Source organism: Musca autumnalis, unplaced genomic scaffold (genome assembly GCF_047663935.1).
Source record: "Musca autumnalis isolate F117 unplaced genomic scaffold, ASM4766393v1 scaffold_1, whole genome shotgun sequence".
NCBI classification, from domain to species: Eukaryota; Metazoa; Arthropoda; class Insecta; order Diptera; family Muscidae; genus Musca; species Musca autumnalis.
Genome location: NW_027411644.1, coordinates 73,666,943 through 73,693,875, shown reverse-complemented (window position 1 = coordinate 73,693,875; position 26,933 = coordinate 73,666,943). Strand labels below are relative to the sequence as shown.

Sequence of the window (26,933 nt, the reverse complement as noted above, 5' to 3'; positions counted from 1 at the left end):
GATTTCTACTGACCATTTCTCCATTTTATATTGCTACATTTATGAAGTGTAAATTATCTCCCCAAAAAGATGGTTACCTTCTGTAAAACAACAATAGAGAATAGAGATAAACGAAATAAAAAAAACTCTCTGCAAAAGTCCAAAACAAAAAGTCATTTAAAATAAACCTTTAGAGTATGTAAATTTGTAATTTCCACATGACAAACAAATAAACTCAAGTGTCAAAATGTCACAGCTGCCATACATAAACTAGTTTTGTTTTCCACTTTTCATTTAGATAAATATTTTAGTTTTAATTTCGATTATATGCTGCACATTGAATGGTGTACAAATATTTGAATATTTATGAAAATAATACATACATAAATAAATGAATATCACAAAAACCAATATACAAATGATGATAATAAAAATAAAGAAAGAAATAGAATAGTTTTGTAAGTTTTGTATATGCATATATCACCAATATTTTTGAAAATTTAACATAGCTGAAGCCAAGGTTTACCCTTTCAGAACACGCGACTTGTGATTGTATATTATACAAATTAAATATATTTGGATGAAATGAAATGTTTTTGGACGTGGCAAAAAATATTGGCCTTAAAAGATAGGTAGCGTGGAAGCTCCGACTCCGACTCAGACTCCGGGTCGACTCCGAGAGTGAATTCCTATATCACTAAAAATGAATAAAATGTGCACAAATTTTTAATATATTCCTATATTTTGGCCTATATAGGCTAATGTCCTAATTTCCTTACATATTCATTACTGTTTCTGAAGAATCTTACATTGAAATATAGCAAAGTTCGAAAGTTTTTGTCGGTTTTCCATTTGTTGCACTAGTATATTCTGGGCGGAATTCTTTCGCGTGAGAAAATCTTTAAGCTTTCAAGATATGTGAAAATGATGGGGCAATACAAATCGTAAGGACTACATGCAATAAAAACTATAAGCAATTCACGACTAAGTTTCAAACTGGATGTAAGCCAACATTTTAGTGTGCTTAGCCTTATAAGGAGACCCCAAGTTGTAAAGCTCAATAAAAGCCATTTTTCATAATTGTTTTTCGAGAAAAAGTACGTATCTTTTTGGCAGATTGTTTTCTTCATCTGAAAGAGAAAAATATTACAAAGTTTTGAGGCCGTCTACGAAACCCTGTTTTTATTAAAGCATTTTGCGGTGCCCACTCTATCTCGAAAACTAATAAACCAATTGTCATATATTTTTGGGGCCGATTTCGAGAAAAACCCAGTTTATATGCTGCATACAAAATAAAATAAATTGTTCCCATCCAACGCTTATTCTGAGGCATTATTGTTCCGATCGACTTTAAAAATTTGACCACATATTATATGCTATTTATACTTTCTACTTTTTTCTGAAATTTACAAACAGGGATCACCCCTTAAACTAAAATTCAGCGCTCACATTTTGAATTTCGGTGTGGGTGTAGTGGATAATTTTATTGAAATATTTGAGATATATTGTGTACACCACTCAGCACGTAGGCAGATGGATGTTTTTTTTGGAACTGAAAAATTAGCAAACGATGAGATTTCGTACATGAAAATATTCTACAAAAATGTTGCTAGAAAAATTTTATGTAGGGTCGGTCCACTACGACAAGAAATCGACATTGTAATGTCATGTCATTTCATTGTCCTATATCACTTTTACCCGATCCTTTCTCATGAAAACTTTATGATTATGTATTTCATTGAATTTCGTATATGCAATTAATTGTGTAGAAAACTCGGATACACATCAACTATATCTGTTCCTGGCGGACAGATCCCGTTATTTGAATGTCTCCATCTAAAGCCCTCATTGAGTATATAATGAATCCTATGGGATCATTTGGGGTTCTCAATTGGGGATATCATTCACAAAAGGAATTGTCCTCCCCCAGATCTTAACTTTCATTTTGTGTCACAGGGTATTCAGTAAGATTTCCCATAGAGACCACAGTGTCTTTAGTAGAAGACAAGGATGATTTCTCATTAAAAACAAGATGAGAATACCAGTAGACCTTTGTGAGAAGACCAGTAAGAAATCTGACGAAAGAAGTTAAGGGTCCAATCTTAATTCGATCTCAGAAGATAGTAAATATCCTGTGAATTGTCATTTTACTTAGTATAATATATAATTTGCAAAAATATTTTCTTATACCTTTCTTTTAAAATAAATAATGATTTAAAAAAAAATGTTCTTGTTCCAAATTTAATGTTATATTTCTATAACGTGGAAAAAAATTTGCCCGGAGTCGGAGTCGAGTTATTTTTTTCGACTCAGACTCCGACTCCGACTCCAGCAAAATTGCTCGACTCCGACTCGTAGACTCCGACTCCGACTCCGAAACCCTGCTCCAAATGCCATGGATTTAAAGTGGTTTTAATTTGAAACACGTAGAATTTATAGGGTAACCATGTGAAACAATAAGCCAAGTGAAGATATTTTACATGAAACTGTTAGCCGCCGTTAAGAGCAAGGGCGAGTGGATGTTGCTCTCCTTCGTAATGGGGATCAGCAGTAAAATGGAAACAATGCTGACATAAAAACATAAACAATTGCTGTCAACCACAGCGGCAACTTAATACATATTTATATAAGGCATTATCTACACAAAAATATTTGTCGTACAAACATGCGTGTGTGTGTTTATGCACAAATGAAATGCGAATACATTAATTTAATTTTCCTAAATTGTTTCTTTCTTTTTGCCTGTCTTTACAAAACATGAGACAGTACCCACCTACACAAATGTCATCAAGATAATGGGCATATGCGGAGGCAACATAACATGTGTGTCAGGGGTTTTTTCCACTTGTTAAGGTAAAATTGTATAAAAGCAACAATTTGTCCTGTGTGGTACCTAAAGGTAGCACACATAACCACATATTGTATTTTGTTGTTTATTTATTTATTTTTGTTCTTTGTTTGTGGAAATCTTTATTTTGAAGTTAACAAGGAAAACAAAATGTTATTTTGTTGAATTTTTTATAAGTCTGAAAAAACAAACACGAAAATTTATTAGAAGCCAAACATATCTGAATAAAAGATAGCCACATGACATGTTCAGTGTTTTCATGGAATTGTGTTTCTTTTTTGTTTACAAAATAAACACATTTCATTCATATATCAGTTATAAGGAAATCTGCCATGTGTCATTGATTTGATTGTTAAATAAAATGTAAATATTTGTGGCATTGTGGCAGAGATATATTTATTTTCTTTTGGGAAGATTGTTATTAAGTCATAAAAATTTGCAAGGAATTTTAAAATATAAAATAAGGACACGGGATATAATAAACTAATTTTTAAGGAATATTTTTTCAGCCACCGCAAATCGTGGACTTTTTTAAAAATAGTTTTTCTACAGACCACAAAACGTGTATTTTTTAAAGAATATTTTTTCAGAACACACACAAAACGTCGATTTTTTAGAGACTATTTTTTCAGAAAACACACAAAACGTGGATTTTTTAAAGAATATTTTTTTTTCAGAAAGCACACAAAACGTGGATTTTTTAAATAATATTTTTTTTTCAGACCACACGCAAAACAAAGATTTTTTGAAAAAACGTGGATTTTTTAAAGAATATTTTTTCAACCACCACAAAACCTGGATTTTTAAAGAATATATTTTTTCAACCACCACACAATGTGGATTTTTTTAAAGAATATTTTTTCAGACCACACACAAAAAGTGGATTTTTTAAAGAATATTTTTTCAGACCACACACAAAACATGGATTTTTTAAAGAATATTTCTTCAGACCACCCACTCAAAGGGTTTTTTTTAAAGAATATTTTTTCAGACCACACACAAAACGTGGATTTTTTAAAGAATATTTTTTCAGACCACGCACAAAACGTGGATTTTTTAAAGAAAATTTTTTTCCGGCCACACACAAAACGTGGATTTTTGAAAGAATATTTTTTCAGACCACGCACAAAACGTGGATTTTTTAAAGAATGTTTTTTTCGGATTTTTTAAACAATATTTTTTCAGACCACACACAAAACGTGGATTTTTTAAAGAACGTTTTTTCGGATTTTTTAAACAAAATTTTTTTCAACCACCACAAAACGTGGATTTTTTAAAGAATATTTTTTTCAACCACCACAAAACGTGGATTTAAAAAAAAAAAAAAAAAAAAATTATTTAGACCACACACAAAACGCGGATTTTTTTAACATTTTTTTTTTTCAGACCACACACAACACGCGGATTTTTTTAACATTTTTTTCAGACCACACAAAAATGAGATTTTTTAAAGAAATTTTTTTTATTCAGACCCCACACAAAACGTGGTTTTTTAAAGAATATTTTTTTCAACCACACACAAAACGTGGATTTTTAAAAGAATATTTTTTCAGACCACACATAATACGTGGATTTTTTAAAGAATATTTTTTCAGACCACACAAAAAACGTGGATTTTTTAAAGAATATTTTTTCAGACCCCACACAATACGTGGATTTTTTAAAGAATATTTTTTCAACCACCACAAAACCTGGATTTTTAAAGAATATATTTTTTCAACCACCACACAATCTGGATTTTTTAAAGTATATTTTTTCAGACCACACAAAAAACGTGGATTTTTTAAAGAATAGTTTTTCGCACCACACACAAAACGTGGATTTTTTAAAGAATATTTTTTCAGACCCCACACAATACGTGGATTTTTTAAAGAATATTTTTTCAGACCACACAAAAAACGTGGATTTTTTAAAGAATATTTTTTCAGACCCCACACAATACGTGGATTTTTTAAAGAATATTTTTTCAACCACCACAATACGTGGATTTTTAAAGAATATATTTTTTCAACCCCCACACAAAACGTGAATTTTTTTAAGGATTCTTTTTTAACCCCCACACAAAACGTGAATTTTTTTAAGGATTCTTTTTCAGACCACACAAAACGTGGAGTTTTTAAAGAATATTTTTTCAGACTCCACACAAAACGTGGATTTTTTAAAGAATATTTTTTCAGACCCCACACAATACGTGGATTTTTTAAAGAATTTTTTTTCAGACCCCACACAATACTTGGATTTTTTAAAGAATATTTTTTCAGATCCCACACAATACGTGGATTTTCCCAGCGAAAAGTTTGCCTCCAAAGAGGCAGTTAAATGATATGTACAAGTGATTTGGAAGTGCATCAAATTATGCATTTTCACTCATGATTTTTACAAGGGACTGACCCCGGAAAGAGGCACTCCATTGCATCGCATTTTAACTGACCCTTTGGCATTGCATTTTAACTGAACCTTTGGCACTGCATTTTAACTGACCCTTTGGCATTGCATTTTAACTGACCCTTTGGGGTAGAATAGGAGGCAGTCCAGAGCACGTGTTTTGAATAACAAAATAAAATGCATTTATTATTTGTGTAAAACAAAAATATTAATAACATTATTAAATTAACACAAATTATGAAAATTCTCTATTGAATTTAATAGCAAACATGTGTGTTTCACCCGCTTTTCATTTAATCCAAGCTTAAGTGCTTTTGCTTCATTTGCTAAATGGGTTTGATATTGTCTTCCCATCACCAGTTAAAATTTCGACATGTACTCCAACAGCACTCCATTGGGAAATTTTCTTCTCGTGAGTTACCGGAAAAATGTTCACAAATTAAATATTATTTATTTTGAATTAACAAATGTTTGGAAATGTTAACACGATTATCTCCTTTTGGAAATGTATTGCGCTGCCTGTAGAGATGTACAAACTGATTTATGTACATGTAGGGATCTCTAACAACTGCTAATAAAATGTAGTGAATGGAGTGCCTTTTTCACGACTCCGTTGAACTGCCTCCGGATGTTGTTAAAATGTGACAAATGGATGTGATTCTTTGGATTGCATCAAAATGCGGTTAAAATGTGAGGAATGGAGTGCCTTTTTCACGACTCCGTTTGAACTGCATAAAAACATGCCGTGAAAGAACTAGTCTACATTGCACTACTTACAATTTATTTTGCTGGGTTTTTAAAAAACTTTTTTTTAGACCCCACACAATACGTGGATTTTTTAAAGAATATTTTTTCAGACCCCACACAATACGTGGATTTTTTAAAGAATATTTTTTCAGACCAGAACCATTAGATCAAAAAAGGTGGATTTTCATTCTCATCAATATCTCATGGGAGCAAATAATGAACACAAATATACACAAATGATATCATCCATATCAGTAACGTGATAAACGTATTTTATTTTAACTGCTACAATGAAGACAAATACACATGTATGTTCATATGTATATTTATATACGAGTATGTACGTACATATGTACATATATCCAGATGTAAATGCTAACATCCATGTGTGTGTTCATTGTGCATTTTAATATCCGTTTTCTCCAAATTATTATTTATATTATATTTATAATTGTGTGTATATTCATATGTATATGGTATATGAATGTATTCTTGAGCATATATTTCATTTAAACGCGATTTATCCTCAGGGATATTGTTTTAATTGACATGTATTTGTTATTCGTAATATTTCTTAAATATGTATGTATATCCAAAGGCGAATGTTTTTCCCATTGTAAAAATAATTGTAGCTTTTGGCAATAAAGATGGAATTAAACATAAATATTCATTTCGAATGACAATTTACCAATAACATATGTAAATAAATATGTTTTTAGGATAATAAGAAATTTCATTTGTGGGGACAATAAGAAATTCTGTTTGTGAGGATGTGTGTGACTAAGAAAAATCAAGGCAATATTTATGTCTTACTGACTTCATAAATCTTTTAAATTGCATAACTAAAAATGTGTTCACTTACTTTTCGCCTTTGGACAATATTGCCTAACTGACCCCCAGCTGTTGTTAATTAAAATTTAAAATATTCCATAATATTTTAATGCGTTTGTTGTTGTTGTTGTGTTGATTATGTTAATTTTGCCGGATAAATAATGCAAATATTTTCCCCTTTTCGAAAATTATTTAAATATTTGTCATATTAGATGGTTAAGTGATATCCTTTATTTGTATTTATTCACATTATTATATCTCATCATTGTTCAAACCCATGTGTGTATGTATTTGTTTGTCTAATTTTTTGTTAATATTTACTTTGAAATTAATTACTATGTAAAGTTGTGAATATGTGTTTATTTGGGATAATATTTAGATATTTGATTTTTAATGTCAAGTTAAAGTCAAATTAAAAAGCCTTTAGGCATGGAATTTTATAAGGAACATCGCCAGGCCTTTAGACATGGATTTTTAAAGAATTTTGTAAACAACATCCACGAACCTTTAGGCGTGGATTTTTAAAGAATTTTCTAAACAACATCCACAGACCTTTAGGCGTGAATTTTTAAAGAATTTTATAAACAATATCCGCAGACCTTATGGCGTCAATTTTAAAGAATTTTATAAAGAACATCTACAGACGTTTAGGCGTGAATTTTTAAAGAATTTTATAAAAAACATCCGCAGACCTCCTAAAGGTTTTCTAAAATACTCTAAATTTGTTCAAATTTAAAAATGTTGGTTTTATTTGTTGACTTATTTCTCTATTTTCATTGTTGAAAGCTAATTAATATTGTAACTTAATACAAATATCTAACATTGAAATAACGGCTGAGAAGATTCCCACAAGAAAATATGAAAAAAAAACTTGAAGATTGAAAGTGTATAAGTGAGTGAAGAAAAGAACTTTTGCAGCAACACATGACAGCTGACAATCATTTATCATTTTCACTTAATTATCATGGAAAATAATGAGGAAAAAGAAAAAACTTCTACGAAAAAACTGGAAACCTCTGCAGTAATAAAAAAAAAAATAATCCTTTACATTGAAACGTGTAACGAATTTCTTCTTCAAATCAAATTTTTTTCTAACATTTTTTCCATGCAACAAATTCTTTATGCTTGTCAAAATCCTCAGCATCATCATATCCAGTGGCAGTCATGTTAATGTTTCAGTTTCAGATTTTTTTTTGCTATCTCCACGTTCCACCTTTTTTGTTTTTGTTTCAATGTGTCTGCACATGAAATGATTCTACACGATTTTTTTCTCTCTCATAAAACTTAATCCTCAATTCTCATTTATTTTATTAATTAAAGTATAAAAAGGCCATGAGCAGTGAAAAAAAAACAACAAACATTAGAAGCATATATTTTCTTTGGCAAGAAAAAAGCATAACAAAAAAAAAAAATCAAACAAAAACTTGGCAAGCATGTACAAGTTGATGCTCTTACTTTACAACAGAATGATTTAAGGCTCAAGTTTGCCTCGCAAAAGAATTCTAGGGCATCGTCTGCACTTTCTAAAAATTATGTTGCAGAGCTTCAAAAAAGGCCATTATTTATTATGAAAATTAAAATATGAACAACACCGACGACAACACATGGCTAAACAAAGTCGAAGGAAAAGGCTTAAAAATGGGCGCAGAAGACTAACCCTTGTTTGATATACCAAACCCCTGTTTAAAGGAAAGAAATCAAGCCAAATAAGGAAAATAAGAGATTATCAGTCAGAAAAAAAATTTTGAAGGAAGGGAAAAAGAGAAAAGGCTGAAAATAAAATTGGAACAGGCTTACCAGCTTTATGTACACACCATTGCACAATGGTCCCAAATCCAAATTTTCTGGCCAAAACTATTTCAACGTCCATTTTGTATTGAAATTAATTATTATTTTTAATAAATGTGTACAAACAGCAATTCTTACGTTTTATCGACCAAAATGACCAAAAACTGCCAAAATTTGTTGAACAGGGTGGTCCCATTGTGTGGGGTCTAAACCAAAACATTGACCTATGTTAACAATTTTTTGTACGAAGGATTCATATCTTCCAAGAGGTCGAAATACCAAATTTCAGCCGAATCGGTCATAAAGTGTAGCTAAAATTCACAAAATATCCAAAATCGGACGGTACTTTTATGTGGGGGCTATGACAAAAAATGGACCTATTTTCAAAAAACTTACACTTACTTGTTTTCTACACTCTGAAACCCTTAAATATGAATTTTAAGAAAAATCGGCTGATAGATGTAGGTATTACCGTTCTATTTCAATTGGATACTACGTACAGTCACAACAGGTATTTACAAAAAATTCTCCCATCTTAAAATAGAAAAATCCACTCTATTTTAACTGTGGCAAATTTGAGCACGATTTGACTTCTGAATTTATTAGTACAGACCCCCTTCTTTTTTTCAAATTCGATTTGGAGGTGGACATATTTGGACATTTTTTTTAAAGTTTAAGTATATTTAAAAATATTCGTAAAAAATAATTTTTAGTACATATAAAAACATTGATTATATTACGCTAATTTTACAAATTTAATCGTTCTTTTTGTAAATATTATGAAAGTACTCATTAACAGCTTCCCGATTCATAATAACTTTGGTCTCACATCTGTATATTTATGCAGCGACGCAATACAACAAAAATTGTATATTTTACAGCACAAAGTCCGTTTTATTTTTACATAAAAAAGTGTCAACTTTGGTACTGCGCCAATCAACGAATACTAACGTTATTTACAAAAACTAATTATTTTCAGATGACTTGAGGTGTTTTTTATTATTCTGTGCAAAAAAAGTTAAAATTGCGAAACTTCAAAAATAGGGTTTTGGCCAATAATTTCCTGATTGAAACCTATGTGCATTGTGGAGAAATTAAAAAAAAATAGCTCGTTAACTTAGAACTGCACTATTGGCTCAAAATGACCCATGTTAAAAATACCATTCCCTTTAAACGTCACGGTTGAACCTTCTCTTATACCAAAGAGTCCTTCTAAATGTAATTTTTAGCCTATCAAATATTTTTGTTTATTTGAATGGGATATCAAACCTAACACAATTCAAAATGTAAAATTTTGTTCCTGTTTTTAAGAAAATTCCCAGCAATAATTAATATGAACATTTACAACAATACGAATCTTAGATTTCAAGGATATGTGACAGGTTTAGTCCAATTTCAAAGTTCCTTAATTTGTCAAAAACAAGAAAAAAATAAAATCTGCTGAAAAAAGTTGAGTAAACAAATTGAGCTACAAATTGTTATCCTTTTCTTAATTGTACATAAATAACAAGCGAACAGGCGATAAACAACACCCAAAAAAGAAAAAAAAAACACCAACTGTCTTTGTTTACAAATTGCTTCACATGATGCCTTCTTCTTGTTTGTTTCTTTAAAGAGAATTAAAAAATAGGCGTTATTTGTTTTGCTGATTGTGTATTTTAGAGTTTAGTAAAGTTCTCCTGATAAAATCATACGCACCCTTAATACTGACATTAGTATTAGTTATACGCAGGGGTATCCATTGATCTTTAAAAATGCACTCTTGTTTAGAAATTTCTTTAAAAATCCACGCCTAAAGGTCTGTGAATGTTGTTTAGAAATTTCTTTAAAAATCCACGCCTAAAGGTCTGTGAATGTTGTTTAGAAATTTCTTTAAAAATCCACGCCTAAAGGTCTGTGAATGTTGTTTAGAAATTTCTTTAAAAATCCACGCCTAAAGGTCTGTGAATGTTGTTTAGAAATTTCTTTAAAAATCCACGCCTAAAGGTCTGTGAATGTTGTTTAGAAATTTCTTTAAAAATCCACGCCTAAAGGTCTGTGAATGTTGTTTAGAAATTTCTTTAAAAATCCACGCCTAAAGGTCTGTGAATGTTGTTTAGAAATTTCTTTAAAAATCCACGCCTAAAGGTCTGTGAATGTTGTTTAGAAATTTCTTTAAAAATCCACGCCTAAAGGTCTGTGAATGTTGTTTAGAAATTTCTTTAAAAATCCACGCCTAAAGGTCTGTGAATGTTGTTTAGAAATTTCTTTAAAAATCCACGCCTAAAGGTCTGTGAATGTTGTTTAGAAATTTCTTTAAAAATCCACGCCTAAAGGTCTGTGAATGTTGTTTAGAAATTTCTTTAAAAATCCACGCCTAAAGGTCTGTGAATGTTGTTTAGAAATTTCTTTAAAAATCCACGCCTAAAGGTCTGTGAATGTTGTTTAGAAATTTCTTTAAAAATCCACGCCTAAAGGTCTGTGAATGTTGTTTAGAAATTTCTTTAAAAATCCACGCCTAAAGGTCTGTGAATGTTGTTTAGAAATTTCTTTAAAAATCCACGCCTAAAGGTCTGTGAATGTTGTTTAGAAATTTCTTTAAAATCCACGTTTAAAGGCCTGTGAATGTTGTTTAGAAATTTCTTTAAAAATCCACGTTTAAAGGCCTGTGAATATTGTTTAGAAATTTCTTTAAAAATCCACGCCTTAAGGTCTGTGAATGTTGTTTAGAAAATTCTTTAAATTTCCACACCCAAAGGTCGGTGGGTGGATGGCCTTTATATAATTCTTTAAAAATCCACCCAAAAAGGTCTGTACATGTTGTTTAGAAAATTCTTTAAAAATCCACCCAAAAAGGTCTGTACATGTTGTTTAGAAAATTCTTTAAAAATCCACCCAAAAAGGTCTGTACATGTTGTTTAGAAAATTCTTTAAAAATCCACGGCTAAAGGTCTGTGAATGTTGCTTAGAAAACTCTTTAAAAATCCACGTTTAAAGGTCGTGAATGTTGTTTAGAAATTTCTTTAAAAATCTACGCCTAAAGGTGTGTGAATGTAGTTTAGAAAATTCTTTAAAAATCCACGCCTAAAGGTCTGTGAATGTTTATTAGCAAATTTTTTAAAAATCCACGCCTAAAGGTCTGTGAATGTTTATTAGCAAATTTTTTAAAAATCCACGCCTAAAGGTGTGTGAATGTTGTTAAGAAAATTCTTTAAAAATCCACGCCTAAAGGTGTGTGAATGTTGTTTAGAAAATTCTTTAAAAATCCACGCCTAAAGGTGTGTGAATGTTGTTTAGAAAATTCTTTAAAAACCCACGCCTAAAGGTGTGTAAATGTTGTTTAGAAAATTCTTTAAAAATCCACGCCTAAAGGTGTGTGAATGTTGTTAAGAAAATTCTTTAAAAATCCGCGCCTAAATTTGTGTGAATGTTGTTTAGAAAATTCTTTAAAAATCCACGCCTAAACTTGTGTGAATGTTGTTTAGAAAATTCTTTAAAAATCCACGCCTAAAGGTCTGTAAATGTTGTTTAGAAAATTCTTAAAAAATCCACGCCTAAAGTTCTGTGAATGTTGTTTAGAAAATTCTTTAATAATCCACGCCTAAAAGTCCAACAGAAAATCTTATTCAGCCAGGCTATAACAGACGGCCTATCAGTATTACCAACAGGATGTAAATAAAGGAGATTTTGTTGCGAACGTGAATTCAGAAATGCATGTTTTATGGTCCTTGAATCCATCCTTGAAAAGGAATTATATGCAAATGAAAAATATTTTTTTTATCTTCAAATATTAACGATAAATTGTATATTGGCTACTTGTGGTGTTTCAATTTCTATGGAAATATATTGTTGATTCATTAAAATACAATTTCCATGAAAAACAAAACCGATATACTCTGTTATTAACAGTTTTTATGCGCACTTGCACTTAACCTTGGCACTATTATTTGCAATTTATTAAACAAACCAATGCCAAACTTATGGATATATGAATGGTTGTGAATTTTCCTGATAATGATGGTTATTAAACCACATGATATATAAAAACGAAAAAATGAAACCATAATCAATATTCTATTGGGTCGAGAGTGAAATGAATTGCAATCGAAAAAATAATATGTATTCTAGGTGAAATTTCCATTGAAAATAGGAAATGAAGTGAACATTTTTGTGATAATTAATATATAATTTTTTAAGTGAATATAACTGCACATGCAGCAATTAATTAACTATAATAAACTATATTTTAATGGTATTGAGAATAAAGTGAATCTATCCACATATCATAAATATATAATTTTAATACTGTAAATATGTTATTTATTTTTAATATTAAAGCCTGCCATGCGTATGATTGATATTAATTCCCCAGTAAAAAATTATGGTGGCGTATCATTGTTGTCACACACACAAAAAATAATATTAACAAATATTACCCATACGCATAAAGTTACAAAAAATAAAAAACAAAACTAATTGACTACATATGGTTTCCAATTAATATTTATTGCCTCCGTCCATTTTTCAGTTCTCGAATATGTTTTTTTTTTAAATTACAAAATGTACAGCATGGTCATGATTTATTCATAAACATGTATGTTATCTCACATATACACATACAAATATTAAAGATTTGCTACAAAACCATAGACTGTTTTGAAATAAACAAAAAAATATCAAATAAATTGTCCATAATCCCAAGGCAAATCGATAAAAAGCGACCGACCAGCATCACACAAATCATTGACATAAATCAATGAAATATGTAAAAGTTTGAAAACGAGCAAAACCTTATGACGGGTGTTTGCACGACTTTCACGCCCTTTCTCCCTTTTTAGGTCTGACTCTTATTTCGTGCATGTGAAAATAATAAATTTGAAGAATAAAATTTTATGGACAGTGGAACATAAAACAGATCTTCTCTTAGAAGTATAGGCTAACTACTCCAAGAAGTCGATGAGGCCTTCTCATCGAAGACCCGTAGGTCTTGTCGTGGAAGACCAGCAGTTCTTCTTCCTATAGAAGATCAGAAGGCATTTATCTACAAGACCAATAGTCTTCTCATCGAAAACCCTGTAGTGCGATTCTCTAACTAATTTTTTGAGTTACGGACAATTGTCAGTAAAATTAAAATGCTTATAATTTCGGTACTTACCGATGTTTTTCGGTAAGTTAGCGACGAATAAAAAGCAGTAGTAAAGTTATACCGATAGCAAGAGTGTTGTCAACTTTTTTTTGAACTTTTCATTCGTAATTTTGCGTTTTAATTTTACCGATTTTTTTCTGTAACTCAAAAACTGGGTTAGAGAATCGCACTACAGCCCCCCTATTCAGTAACTTTGCTCATTGTTTATTTTACAACAATTCCATTTGTTTGTTTTGTAGTTGTTACAAAAACAAAAGCAATTTTAACAACTTTTTAATCGATAAAAGTTACGGAATAGGCCTACTGGTCTTCCTATACAAGTCGGTATTCTTATAAAAGCCCCTCTGCCTTCTTACCGAAGACCTCTCCTTTTAATGGTTGAAGACCCCTCGCACTTTTTATATAAAATTCCTTAAAAATCCACGCTTAATGGTCGGTGGATGGCCTTTATAAAATTCTTTAAAAATCCAAGGCTAAAGGTCGGTAGATGGCCTTTATAAAATTCTTTAAAAATCCACGCCTAAAGGTCGGTTGATGTTCTTTATAAAATTCTTTAAAAATCCACTCCTAAAAGTCGGTGTATGGCCTTTATAAAATTCTTTAAAAATCCACGCCTAAAAGTCGGTGGATGGCCTTTATAAAATTTTTAAAAAATCGATGCCTAAAGGTCGGTGGATGGTATTTATAAAATTCTTTAAAAATCCACACCCAAAGGTCGGTGGATGGCCTTTATAAAATTCTTTAAAAATCAACGCCCAAAGGTCGGTGGATGGCCTTTATAAAATTGTTTAAAAATCCACGCGTAAATATCGGTGGATGGCCTTTATAAAATTCTTTAAAAATCCACGCCTAAATGTCGGTGGATGGCCTTTATAAAATTCTTTAAAAATCCACACCTAAAGGTCGGTAGATGGCCTTTATAAAATTCTTAAAAAATCCACGCGTAAATGTAGGTATATGACCTTTATAAAATTCTTAAACAATCCACGCGTAAATGTAGGTATATGACCTTTATAAAACTCTTTAAAAATCCACGCCTAAAGGTCGGTGTATGGCCTTTATAAAATTCTTTAAAAATCAACGCCTAAATGTCGGTGGATGGCCTTTATAAAATCCGTTAAAAATACACACCTAATAGGTCGGTGGACGGCCTTTATAAAACTCTTTAAAAATCCACGCCTAAAGGTCGGTGTATGGCCTTTATAAAATTCTTTAAAAATCCACGCCTAAAAGTCGGTGTATGGCCTTTATAAAATTCTTTAAAAATCCACGCCTAAATGTCGGTGGATGGCCTTTATAAAATTCGTTAAAAATACACACCTAAAAGGTCGGTGGACGGCCTTTATAAAATTCTTTAAAAATCCACGCCTAAAAGTCGGTGGATGGCCTTTATAAAATCTGTTAAAAATACACACCTAAAAGGTCGGTGGATGGCCTTTATAAAATTCTTTAAAAATCCACGCCCAAAGGTCGGTGGATGGCCTTAATAAAATCCTAAAAAAATCCACGCCCAAAGGTCGGTGGATGGCCTTAATAAAATCCTAAAAAAATCCACGCCCAAAGGTCGTTGGATGGCCTTTATGAAATTCTTTAAAAATCTACGCCCAAAGGTCGTTGGATGACCTTTATGAAATTCTTTAAAAATCCAAGCCCAAAGGTCGTTGGATGGCCTTTATGAAATTCTTTAAAAATCCAAGCCCAAAGGTCGGTCAAAGGCCTTTATAAAATTCTTTAAAAATCCACGCCCAAAGGTCGGTCAATGGCCTTTATAAAATTCTTTAAAAATCCACGCCCAAAGGTCGGTCAATGGCCTTTATAAAATTCTTTAAAAATCCACGCCCAAAGGTCGGTCAATGGCCTTTATAAATTCTTTAAAAATCCACGCCCAAAGGTCGGTCAATGGCCTTTATAAAATTCTTTAAAAATCCACGCCCAAAGGTCGGTGAATGGCCTCTATAAAATTCTTTAAAAATCCATGCCCAAAGGTCGGTAAATGGCCTTTACAAAATTCTTTAAAAATCCAAGCCTACAGACCGGTAGATGGCCTATATAAAATTCTTTAAAAATCCACGCCCAAAGGTCGGTGGATGGCCGTTATAAAATTCTTTAAAAAACCCACGCCTAAAGGTCGGTGGATGGCCTTTATAAAATTATTTAAAAATCCACGACTAAAAGTCGGTGGATGGCCTTTATGAAATTCTTTAAAAATCCACACCTAAAGGTCTGTGGATAGCCTTTAAAAATGCTTTAAAAATAAATTTATAAAAATAATTATAAAAGACCCCTCTGTCTTCTTACCGAAGATCACTCGTTTTTTTCTGGTTAAAGACCCCTCGGAACTTTTAAAGAAGACCCTTTAGTCTTCCTTTAGAGGACCACTTGGCCCTCCTTTAGAAGACGTGCAGATTTTCTTATTGACGAACAATATATTTCGTTATAGTGTACCACTTGGCCTTCCTATATATTTTTTTCTGTTTAGTTCCCCATTTAAAGAAGTTCCACTGTTTATTATTATAAATATGTGAAGTCAATAAAAAATATGTTTGCTTGTAAATAAAACTAGAAAATACATTCTGCTTTTTCAGCAGTAAATCCACTTAGCCATTACACTGCGACAAAAGTCGCAAAAGGCAATAACCATAACCTAGAATAATAAGTTTAAAAAATGAAAACATATTTCCTGTCATGTTTTGTTTGGTAGGTTTTTCTTTTTTTTTTGTGTTCGACACTAATTTGGATTTATGATAATTGGAAGTTGTGCGTTTTCTTCTGTTGGCAGGTAGGCACAATTTTCTGGATATTTATGCAACACATTAATTAATTTGTTAAGCCAATAATATGTGTGTGTGTTGGTGTTTGTTAGTGAAGCATGAACAATTTTTGGATATTTATTCAGGCGTGGATTTTTAAGCATTTTTTTCGGCCATCTATTCAAGGCGTAGATTTTTTAAGAATTATTTTCCCAGATCTATTTAAGGCTTGGATCTTATAAGAATTTTTTTCCACATCTATTTAAGGCGTGAATTTTTTTAGGAATTTTTTCCCACTTCTATTCAAGGCGTGGATCCTGGAAAGTTTTCCCCACATCTATTCAAAGCATGGATTTTTTAAGATTTTTTTCCAACATCTATTCAAGCCGTGGATTTTTTAAGAATTTGTTTCCAACATCTATTGAAGGCGTGAATTTTTTTTGAGGTTTTTTCCCACATCTATTCAAGGCGTGGATTGTTTAAGAATTTGTTTCCAACATCTATTGAAGGCGTGAATTTTTTAAGGTTTTTTTCCCACATCTATTCAAGGCGTGGATTGTTTAAGAATTTTTCCCCATTTTTATTCAAGGCGTGGATTGTTTAAGAATTTTTCCCCATTTCTATTCAAGGCGTGGATTTTTAAGAATTTTTTCCCACATCTATTCAAGGCGTGGATTTTTAAGAATTTTTCCCACATCTATTCAATGCGTGGATTTTTTAAGAATTTTATTTTCAACATCTATTCAAGGCGTGGATTTTTAAGAATTTTTCCCACATCTATTCAAGGCGTGGATTTTTTAAGAATTTTATTTTCAACATCTATTCAACGCGTGGATTTTTTAAGAATTTTATTTTCAACATCTATTCAACGCGTGGATTTTTTAAGAATTTTATTTTCAACATCTATTCAAGGCGTGGATTTTTTAGGAATTTTATTTTCAACATCTATTCAAGGCGTGGATTTTTTAAGAATTTTATTTTCAACATCTATTCAAGGGGTAGATTTTTTAAGAATTTTATTTTCAACATCTATTCAAGGCGTGGATTTTAAAAGAATTTTTTTCACGCCTCTACTCAAGGCGTGGATTTGTTAAGAATTTTTTCCCACATCTATTCAAGGCGTGGATTTTTTAAGAATTATTTTCCCACATCTATTCAAGGCGTGGATTTTTTAAGAATTTTTTCCCACATCTATTCAAGGCGTGGATTTTTTAAGAATTATTTTCCCACATCTATCTATTCATGGCGTGGATTTTTTAAGAATTATTTTCCCACATCTATTCAAGGCGTAGATTTTTTAAGAATTATTTTCCCACATCTTTTCAAGGCGTGGATTTTTTAAGAATTATTTTCCCACATCTATTCAAGGCGTGGATTTTTTAAGAATTATTTTTCCACATCTATTCAAGTCGTAGATTTTTCAAGAATGTTTTTCATACCTCTACCCAAGGCTTTAAGATAGTTTTTCCACATCTATTCGCGGCGTGGATTTATTAAGAATTTTATTTTCAACATCTATTCAAGGCGTGGATTTTTTAAGAATTTTATTTTCAACATCTATTCAAGGCGTGGATTTTTTAAGATTTTTTTCAACATCTTATCAAGGCGTGGATTTTTTAAGAATTTTTTTCCAACATCTATTCAAGGCGGGGATTTTTTAAGATTTTTTTTTCAACATCTATTCAGGCGTGGATTTTTTTTCAACATCTTTTCACGCGTGGATTTTTTTAAAATTTTTTTCCAACATCTATTCAAGGCGTGGATTTTTTAAGATTTTTTTTCAACATCTATTCAGGCGTGGATTTTTTAAGATTTTTTTCAACATCTATTCAGGCGTGGATTTTTTACGAATTTTTTTTTCCCAAATTTATTCAAGGTGTGGATTTTTTATAATTCTTTACCACATCTATTCAATATAAACCAAAAAGCTACCTCCATTTTGTTAACATAAAAACTGTTCTCTTTCCCCAGGAACATGCAAATTAATTTCAAATTATCTAATATTTGAATACAAAGGCTCTAACAGCACCTGAAAAAAACAATTTTTATGACGAGTTTTTTAAATTTTTATTACATCCTTTCGCATTTTGTTGCTAGGGGTACAAGAACCTTTAACTTTTTTATCGTTTCGTTAACAATAATAAAATATTTGTTTAATTTAAGTTGGTTGCCATGATAATGGTAACAAGTTTTCAAAATTACAGGTGGTCTTCGGCTTTTTAATATTCACTTTTTCTTTGTTGTTGGGAGATGTTGTATTTTGTTCATATAAATAATGGTCATTTTATTGAGTTGGCATTTTCACTTCATTTGGTTTATATGGTGTCTAGACTTTAAAGTCATATATCACCAGGTGTTCTTTACATATACGAGTTATTATATATGTATGTATATGCTGTTTTTTGTTAATCATGTGGGTTGTGCACAATTTATTGTCAAAATGGAATTTATGTAAAAATTATTGAGATTTTATGGAAAATATGTAAGAATAAAAAGAAAATAAATGTTAATTTCATCTCTGTAAGAATGAATTGTGGGAACGTTTGGGGAAATAAAAATCCATATCAGCAATACGCCCGATTGAATTTTAACAGTATACAGTAAATTCTTTTGAAATCCAATAATTGTTTAACTTGAAACTATAAGCCCTTAAAAATATTTTGTTCTCGAGAAAAACATCTTTTTGGTTAAAAATGATTTGGGTTTGAAGGATACTTTACGTTACCCATTTTTCAATAATGACTGCAATTAACCTACATTTGTATATAGGGGCGTATGATTTTTATTAATTGAAAAATGCCAGGAATGCGCATACTCAACGTGGACGTTACTTATGAACATTGTTAGTCATACGTTACGATTGTAAAGGGGTTACTCCCAGTTGTAGAGCTAAATAAAAACCATTTTCATGAATTTTTCTTCCAGGAAAACCACCAAACATTTTTGGAAGATTTTTTTTTCATCTGAAAGAGCCCGTCTTAATCTAATCTCTATTTGTTTTTTAAATGTATTTTTATATTTGTTTTGTTTTTGGCGAATGATCGTCTCCAAAGAAAAAATAGCAAGGACTACCCGTTAGAAAAATTGCAACATGATACGAGAAGGGACCTAAAAGTTAGTTTAAAAGTTTTGATTTTGTGGAGGAGATACCTAAAGAAATGGACCACATAGTACTGGATCTATGTTTGGGAGCCACTCGGTTTGATTGATATCGTGTCAATCTGTCATTTTTATGTCAGGAAACATGGAAAAATGATGTCGTTGTAATCAGAATCGCATGGAGTACTTTCGATAAAAGTTTCAAGGAAATCAACAAACGTCGAAGGAGTTCGGAAACACTCCCTCCACTTTCCCGGAAGCGGCAAAAATGATAAGATCTCCCAAAGATCAGAACACGGTGTAGCCATCGAAGAAGAAAAAGGGCTACCAACGTTATTATACCCCTTCTAAATTCGTGTAGAGACTGTTACAAGAATCCGTTGTGGACATCCTCACTAGAGAGGTTACCCACAAAATGGTGGGTGAAGTGAGCGAGAGCATCGCAAAACTCAAAATAAAGAATGCAGCTACGAGGGGCTCAAGAAAGGAAGTTTAAGACGTTCCAGGCGGCGCGGCTGAACAAAAACAGCAGTATCAAGGTCACTCCTTCGATTTCCTCCCAAGTGGTGCCGGTGACAAAGTTAAATAGGACATGAAGAATATGCGAACGGATCACTGCATCTTTTAGAAAGACTGGCGATTTTGAAAATAAATTCCGGACCTTTCAGAAGAGGAAGATACACGTGGAGACAAGAATCGAGCCGCCATGAAACGCCAAGGTAGGCAAAAGACAACACAGGGATGAACGTTGTTATATAATGATCGATACCAGTAGAAGGTCGGACATGCTACATACGGACCTTCAGAACACCATTGAGAAAACTGTCAATGAAAAACTCTAGATAAAGGGCGTCGACCAACAACAATCATCAGCAGCGAGCTTAAGGCAGACTCACTAATGTTCCACTTGGGTCCGCATGCAAACTCCGTTGCTCTCGGGGAGAAAGTTGGCTGTAACGTAACTCCTTGGGGAGGTGGCATATTAAAGCTGACATGAGGAAGGTAAGAGCCACACTGCGCAAAAAAAAACGGCCGTGGGGGTCTTCGAAGGCGAGCCAAATTCAACGAAAGATCTTGGAAGCAAATGGCCGCATGTTTCTTCGGCTTAACTGACCATGTGACGACTATATGGCTTAAGGTACGTAAGACGGTTAATTCCGAGTGGTACGCTACAATTTGTTTGCCTGAAGTCTCCTGAGAAATTCGTAAAATTATTGTGCACCGTGACAATGTGAGCTCTCACACATCGATTCAAACCAGCGCCAATTGGACGGACTAAACGAGGAATTGATGGGTAATCCGTCTTACAGCCCTAACTTGGAGCCCAAAGGCTGGAATCAATTCCAGCGCATCAGGGGAAAAAAAGGCGTGGTTAACGATTTTCGTCCCCGAAGATGCAGTTGAAGCGTTCAAAGGCCACGTTTTGGAGGTGTTTCAATCGGAGTAGAAAAAGTGCGCATGAAAGAGTGTATAAATCAAGCTGGAGACTACTTAACAAAACAATAAAACTATTTTTGATATTAAATATTCGCGTCTCATCCAGGAACCTTGGACTTGAATTTTTTTAACAATCCACGTCTATATTTTTTTAAATCCACGTTTATATTTTTTTAAATCCACGTCTATATTTTTTTAAATTCACGTCTATATTTTTTTAAATCCACGTCTATATTTTTTTAAATCCACGTCCATATTTTTTTAAATCCACGTCTATTAAATTTTTCTTTTTTAAAAATTAAGTCTATAGAATATTTTTCTTTCTTAAAATACACGTCTATAAAATTTTTTCTTAAAAAATCCATGTCTATAACAATTTTTTCTTTAAAAATCCACGTCTATAAAATTTTTTTCTTTAAAAATCGAAGTCTGTAAAAAATTTCTTTTAAAAATCCACGTAAGTAAAAATGTTTTCTTTAAAAAATCCATGTCTGTAAGTCCTTGGAAAAATAAATTCTGCTAGTCCTTGGAAGATTAACTATAAATTTTTTTTCTTTGAAAAATTAATTGAAAATTTTTCTTTAAGAAATCAACGTCTGTAAGTCCTTTGAAAAATTAATTGTAGTTTTTTCTTTAAAACATCCACGTCTGCAAGACCTTGGAAAAATAATTAAGATTTTTTTTTAAATTGAACATTTTTCTTTAAGAATAAATTGAAAAATTATCTTTAAGAATAAATTGAAAATTTTTTTTAAAACTAATTGAAAATTGTTCTTTATGTCTTTGGAAAAATAAATTGATAATTTTTCTTTAAAAAATCCACGTCTATATTAAAAGAAAACATTTTTTTTTGCCTTATTTTTTTTAATGCACTTCCTGGTCCTCGAAACAAATATTCTTTAAACATGAATGCCGTTTAGTCAACAAAAAAATATTTAAAAATTCTTCTTGAAAAAATGTTCTTTAAAAACATCGACGCTTTCATTACAAAAATCCACGCTTTCTGGTTCTTCAAAAAAATATTCATTACAAAAATCCACGCTTTCTGGTTCTTGAAAACATATTCTTTAGAAAAACCCACGCTTTCTGGTTTTTGAAAAAATATTCATTACAAAAATCCACGCTTTCTGGTTCTTGAAAAAATATTCTTTAGAAAAACCCACACTTTCTGGTTCTTGAAAAAATATTCTTTAGAAAAACCCACGCTTTCTGGTTCTTGAAAAAATATTCTTTACAAAAATCTACTCTTTCTGGTTCTTGAAAAAATATTCTGTACAAAAATCGACGCTTTCTGGTTCTTGAAAAAATATTTTTTACAAAAATTTACGCATTCCGGTTTTTGAAAAAATATTCTTTACAAAAGTCCACGCTTTCTGGTTCTTCAAAAAAATATTCATAACAAAAATCCACGCTTTCTGGTCTTTGAAAAAATATTGTTTACAAAAATCCACGCTTTCTGGTTCTTAAAAAAATTTTTCTTTACAAAAGTCCACGCTTTCCGGTTCTTAAAAAAATATTATTTATAAAAATCCAAGCTTTCTGGTTCTCGAAAAAAATATTCTTTACAAAAATCCACGCTTTCTGGTTTTCGAAAAAAATATTCTCCTAAAAAATCTACGCTTTCTGGTTCTTGAAAAAAATATTCTTTAAAAAAATCCACTCTTTCTGGTTCTTAAAAAAATATTATTTACAAGAATCCACGCTTTCTGTTTCTTGAAAAAATATTCTCTACAAAAATCCACGCATGTTGTTGCTTGAAAAAAAGTATTTAAAAAACCCACGCTTGTGGGTCCTTGAAAATAATATTCTTTACAAAAATCCATGCTTTCTGGTCCTTGTAAACATATTCTTTAGTAAAATCCACACTTTGTGGTTCTTGTAAAAATATTCCTTACAAAAATCCACGCTTTCTGGTTTTTGAAAAAATATTCTCTACAAAACTCCACGCTTTCTGTTTCTCCACGCTTGGTGGTCCTTGAGAAAAATATGATTTGAAAAATACACCTCTGTTGCTCCTTGAAAAAATGTTCGTTACAAAAATCCACGCTTGTTGGTCCTTGAAACAAAAATCTTTTCAAAACTCCTTGCTTGTTGGTCCATGAAAAACATTCTCATCCTGAATTAAAACAGTTTAATTTAAATACGTTCGTTCCACTCTGCGTATAATTAACACTAATTAAAAATTCCTCAAGCTTCCGGGTGCGTATGATTTACATGGTTTGTTGCGATTTTCATACGCATTTTTAATTTAAAATACATTTTCATAATACCAAACAAACAAAAGTTAAATAAAAAGAATTTCTTAGATAAACTTGTTTGCTTCAAAATTTCTAAAAACAAAAAAAATTCTTTACCAAGTTAAGAAAAATTTCAACACATTTCGGCTTTAGAGATAATGCCATAAACACGGCACTTTTGTGTATGGTGGTGAATGAGAGACAAAAGCAAAGAGCAACAACAATTCTTTGTTGCCATTTATTTCCACTTGGTGTCATATTCACTGACACATTAAATACTTTTGAATTGTTTAATATGTGAAAATGTGTGTGCACACGCGACAATGTTTAGTGTGCGTTTGGCATAACCTTGCCATGTACACACACACACGTGTTTATGTCACACTACCAGAAGTCTAGCTTGGTATATTTCATGTGAGATGTTGTTGCTGTTGGAAACATATTAACAATATTTTAATAAGGCTCAACTCTTTGTTAATACGCAAAGAGGTGGAAAAAGAGGGGGAAGGGGGTCGGGGCGGATCTAATGTTTTGTTTTCACATGCATAGACTTGTGTTAACGACATGCATGACATGTACAGATGTTCGCTACTTTTTGTTTTTTGTAAAAAAATAAATGTAAAAAAATGTCTGTTTTGTCTGCAAATAATTGTTATAGCGGCTGTTGTCCGGGTAAATGTTGCCAGGGGAAATTATGTATTTTTAGAATAAAAGGATGTGAAAACAACAATGACAACATCATCATCGCCATCATTATAAACCTTGACATTGTCATTGGCACCAAGAATAAAGTTTTTTGTGTTTATGAGCAATGTGTGTATGACAGACATCACACGACAATGAGTGAGGTGTGATATATGTACACTATGACATTTCTTGCTATATATTTAAAGACTTTCCCAATATAATAAAAATGTTCAACTTCATGAAATCCTTATACGAAATCCTTGTAAAAATATTTTTTTCGTTTTAAGTTAGTATCCAAACAGTTGCGAAGACATAGAAGTAAAAACAAAAAATTGATCTTACGACAATTGGCTTCATCCGATTTATCGCGACAATCGGGACTGCCATCGCACCACCAACTTTGTGGAACACATTGTTCACCATTTTTACAGGTGACTTCATACGGTTTGCAGAAGCCCACTAAATTCAAAAACAAAAAAAAAATTATATAAAAACAAACACACGGAAATAGAGAGAACACCCAAGGTTGTATGTGTTGGTGTGTAAATAAATAAAAAAAAAAAACAAAATTTTTAAAAACTTACTGCACAAAGAGGAAAATTCATCAGAGCCATCGGCGCAATCCTTTTCATTGTCACAGCGCCATCTATTGGGTATGCATTTGCCGTTGCCGCATCGAAATTGTTCAACGCCACAAGTGGAGCCTAAAACAAAAAGAGAGAGAAAGACAGACAACAAATAAGTTTGTGTTAGAGAGAGGAAATATAAAATTAATAATAAAATGCCTGCAATAAAAAATATGGTTATAACTTAATTATGCAAAATATAAAACCACAAAAAATACCCAAGGTCTGTCCTAGCCTGCCTGCCTGTCTGTTGTCTCTGGCAGTTTGTCTGCCATTAAAAAAATTTTCATGGGCCAGACCTTATGTTTATGGGGATGGTTTTTATATTTTATTATTATTTTACTTTAAGTATGTTTGTTTGGCCAGTTAGAAGACAGAGAGACGAGTCGAGAAACATGGCAATTTTGTTTCATACTTAATTAACTTTAAGAGGCCACATAATGACCCTCCTTCCAACTACACGGCTCCCAAAACTTACCTCCAACAAGAATGGGAGGGAGAAATTATGATGAATTTCATGGCAGAGGGTTAGATTTCTTATTTAGGTTATGTTTGGGCGTAACAAACTTATGTCTGCACCACCCCCTGTGTTACGCCTAGATTTTTTAATTTAACATTTTTTGTTTCAAATAATAATTGTTGTAATTTTTTACGACTTCCATCTTTTCTTTGATGTGCTTTTGCTTGCCTTCACATTTTGCCAAGTCTCCTAAAATTTATAGCCTGTCATCTTTTTGAAGAATGCGTAACATAAAGCTTAAATGAAGTTGCTTTTAAATGAGAATTAGCCAAGATATGCGGCCATCAACTAAAATGCTGAGATCTTATCCATAAAGTGTAAGGCAGATCGCCTTCGGAGGATTATAATTAACGCAAATAAATGGTGGATTATAACGAAAGAAAAAAAGAATGTGCTGTCTTGTGGAATTAAATGAAATGAAAAGTACCAGTAATCAGAAAATGATGACAAGAAAATCTTGGGCCATATTTTAAATTTTAAGTAAGACAAAGATTTGGCAACAATATGTAGAGAGGAAGGACGTAAAACACGGAGTCTTTATAAGCTGCAGAAAGAATACTAATAATACCCATGCATTTTTACTTATATTATTTAAAGTTGTGATTTTTTTTTTTAAATTTTCTACATTCTTTTGAATTTTTGGTACCATGGTTTTTTTAATCGTGATTTTCTATGCTTCTTTTTCAACAATGGTAGAGTTTTTAAGATTTTTCTAACAATGTTGGATTTTCAATAATTGTGATTTAAAACAATTGTGGATATTAAAAAGATTTTTTAATGCTGGCGGACATATAAAAAATCTTATTCATAGTCGATTTTTAAAGAATTTTTAATAAATAAAAAGCCGCCACTGAAAACTAAAAAAAAAAAAAACTAACAAGTAAAAAAGTATCAGTCGGCTTTGCCGACAGAGATATACCCTCAGCCTGTGCAATTTGAAATTTCTCACAAAAAACTTATGTATTTAGGGTGTTTCAAAATTTTGGTCCTATGAACCGACAAAAATGTTGATTAGGATTAAAGTTCAAAAATTTTGCGGAACAGGTACTTAAAGGAATGGACCGACATAGACCATGGGGGTGCTATAGGGGGTTTTTACACCCTTCGGACTGTTTTCTCAAGAAGTATGGACTTGTCCCTGAAACAACTTTTACCATCGTAATTGAGGCAGCGAATGTTAGTTGCTTCAACAAAAATCAAAGTGATTTAATAGCAGGACTTAAAGTGAACTTATCCAAAATTTTGTGTGGGAGGTACGGGATGGAGTGGATATTTATTTGTCCACTCCATATTCCATATTTGAACCTGATCTATATCTGGTAGATATTATGAGAATGTGTAAAGTATGGACCAAATCGGTCACTCCCATCAAGAGTTATCGTGCGCACAATTTTTCCGAATATTTTCGAACTTTTGTGGGGCAGGTACCTGAAGGAGTGGACCGATATGGCTTATCTACGAACTTAAAGTAAGTTTGGAAACAATATTACGAATGCCAAATTTTGGCCGGAATCGGCATTTCCGTTCGAGAATCATCTTGCGCTTCCACCCATAAACATGGTGTCGTAGGGTTTGTTTTTCAACTTTCAGGCTATTTTTTCAGGAAGGATGGACTTGCCCCTGAGGAAACTTGTACCTTCGTATAGGGGACAGTGAATACAATATGTTACAACAAAAACCAAGGCCATTCGAGCACAGGTCCTAAACTGAACTTTTCCGAAATTTTGTGTGGGAGGTACTCGAAGGAGTTTACCGATAGAGTCCATATTGGAACCTCATCTAAGTCTGGTAGAAATTTCATAATGTGCAAAGTATGGACCAAATCGGTTACTCCCTTCAAAAGCTATCGTACGCACAAATTTTCCGAACATTTT

At 32.0% G+C, this 26,933-nt stretch overlaps 1 protein-coding gene across 30 annotated transcripts in view; it reads right to left on the bottom strand.

Annotated features, from left to right (window-relative positions):
- LOC141401375 (low-density lipoprotein receptor-like) overlaps positions 1–26,933 on the bottom strand; it is a 652,355-nt gene that overhangs the window by 146,286 nt on the left and 479,136 nt on the right. For 18 of the 30 annotated variants that reach the window (XM_073981587.1, XM_073981657.1, XM_073981578.1 and 15 more), the window contains one exon: positions 24,498–24,617. In XM_073981587.1, coding sequence (XP_073837688.1) covers positions 24,498–24,617 — 120 coding nt within the window. Of the gene's footprint in view, positions 1–24,255; positions 24,373–24,497; positions 24,618–26,933 lie in introns of all 30 variants that reach the window. The other 12 variants (XM_073981680.1, XM_073981625.1, XM_073981617.1 and 9 more) reach the window with 1 other exon arrangement.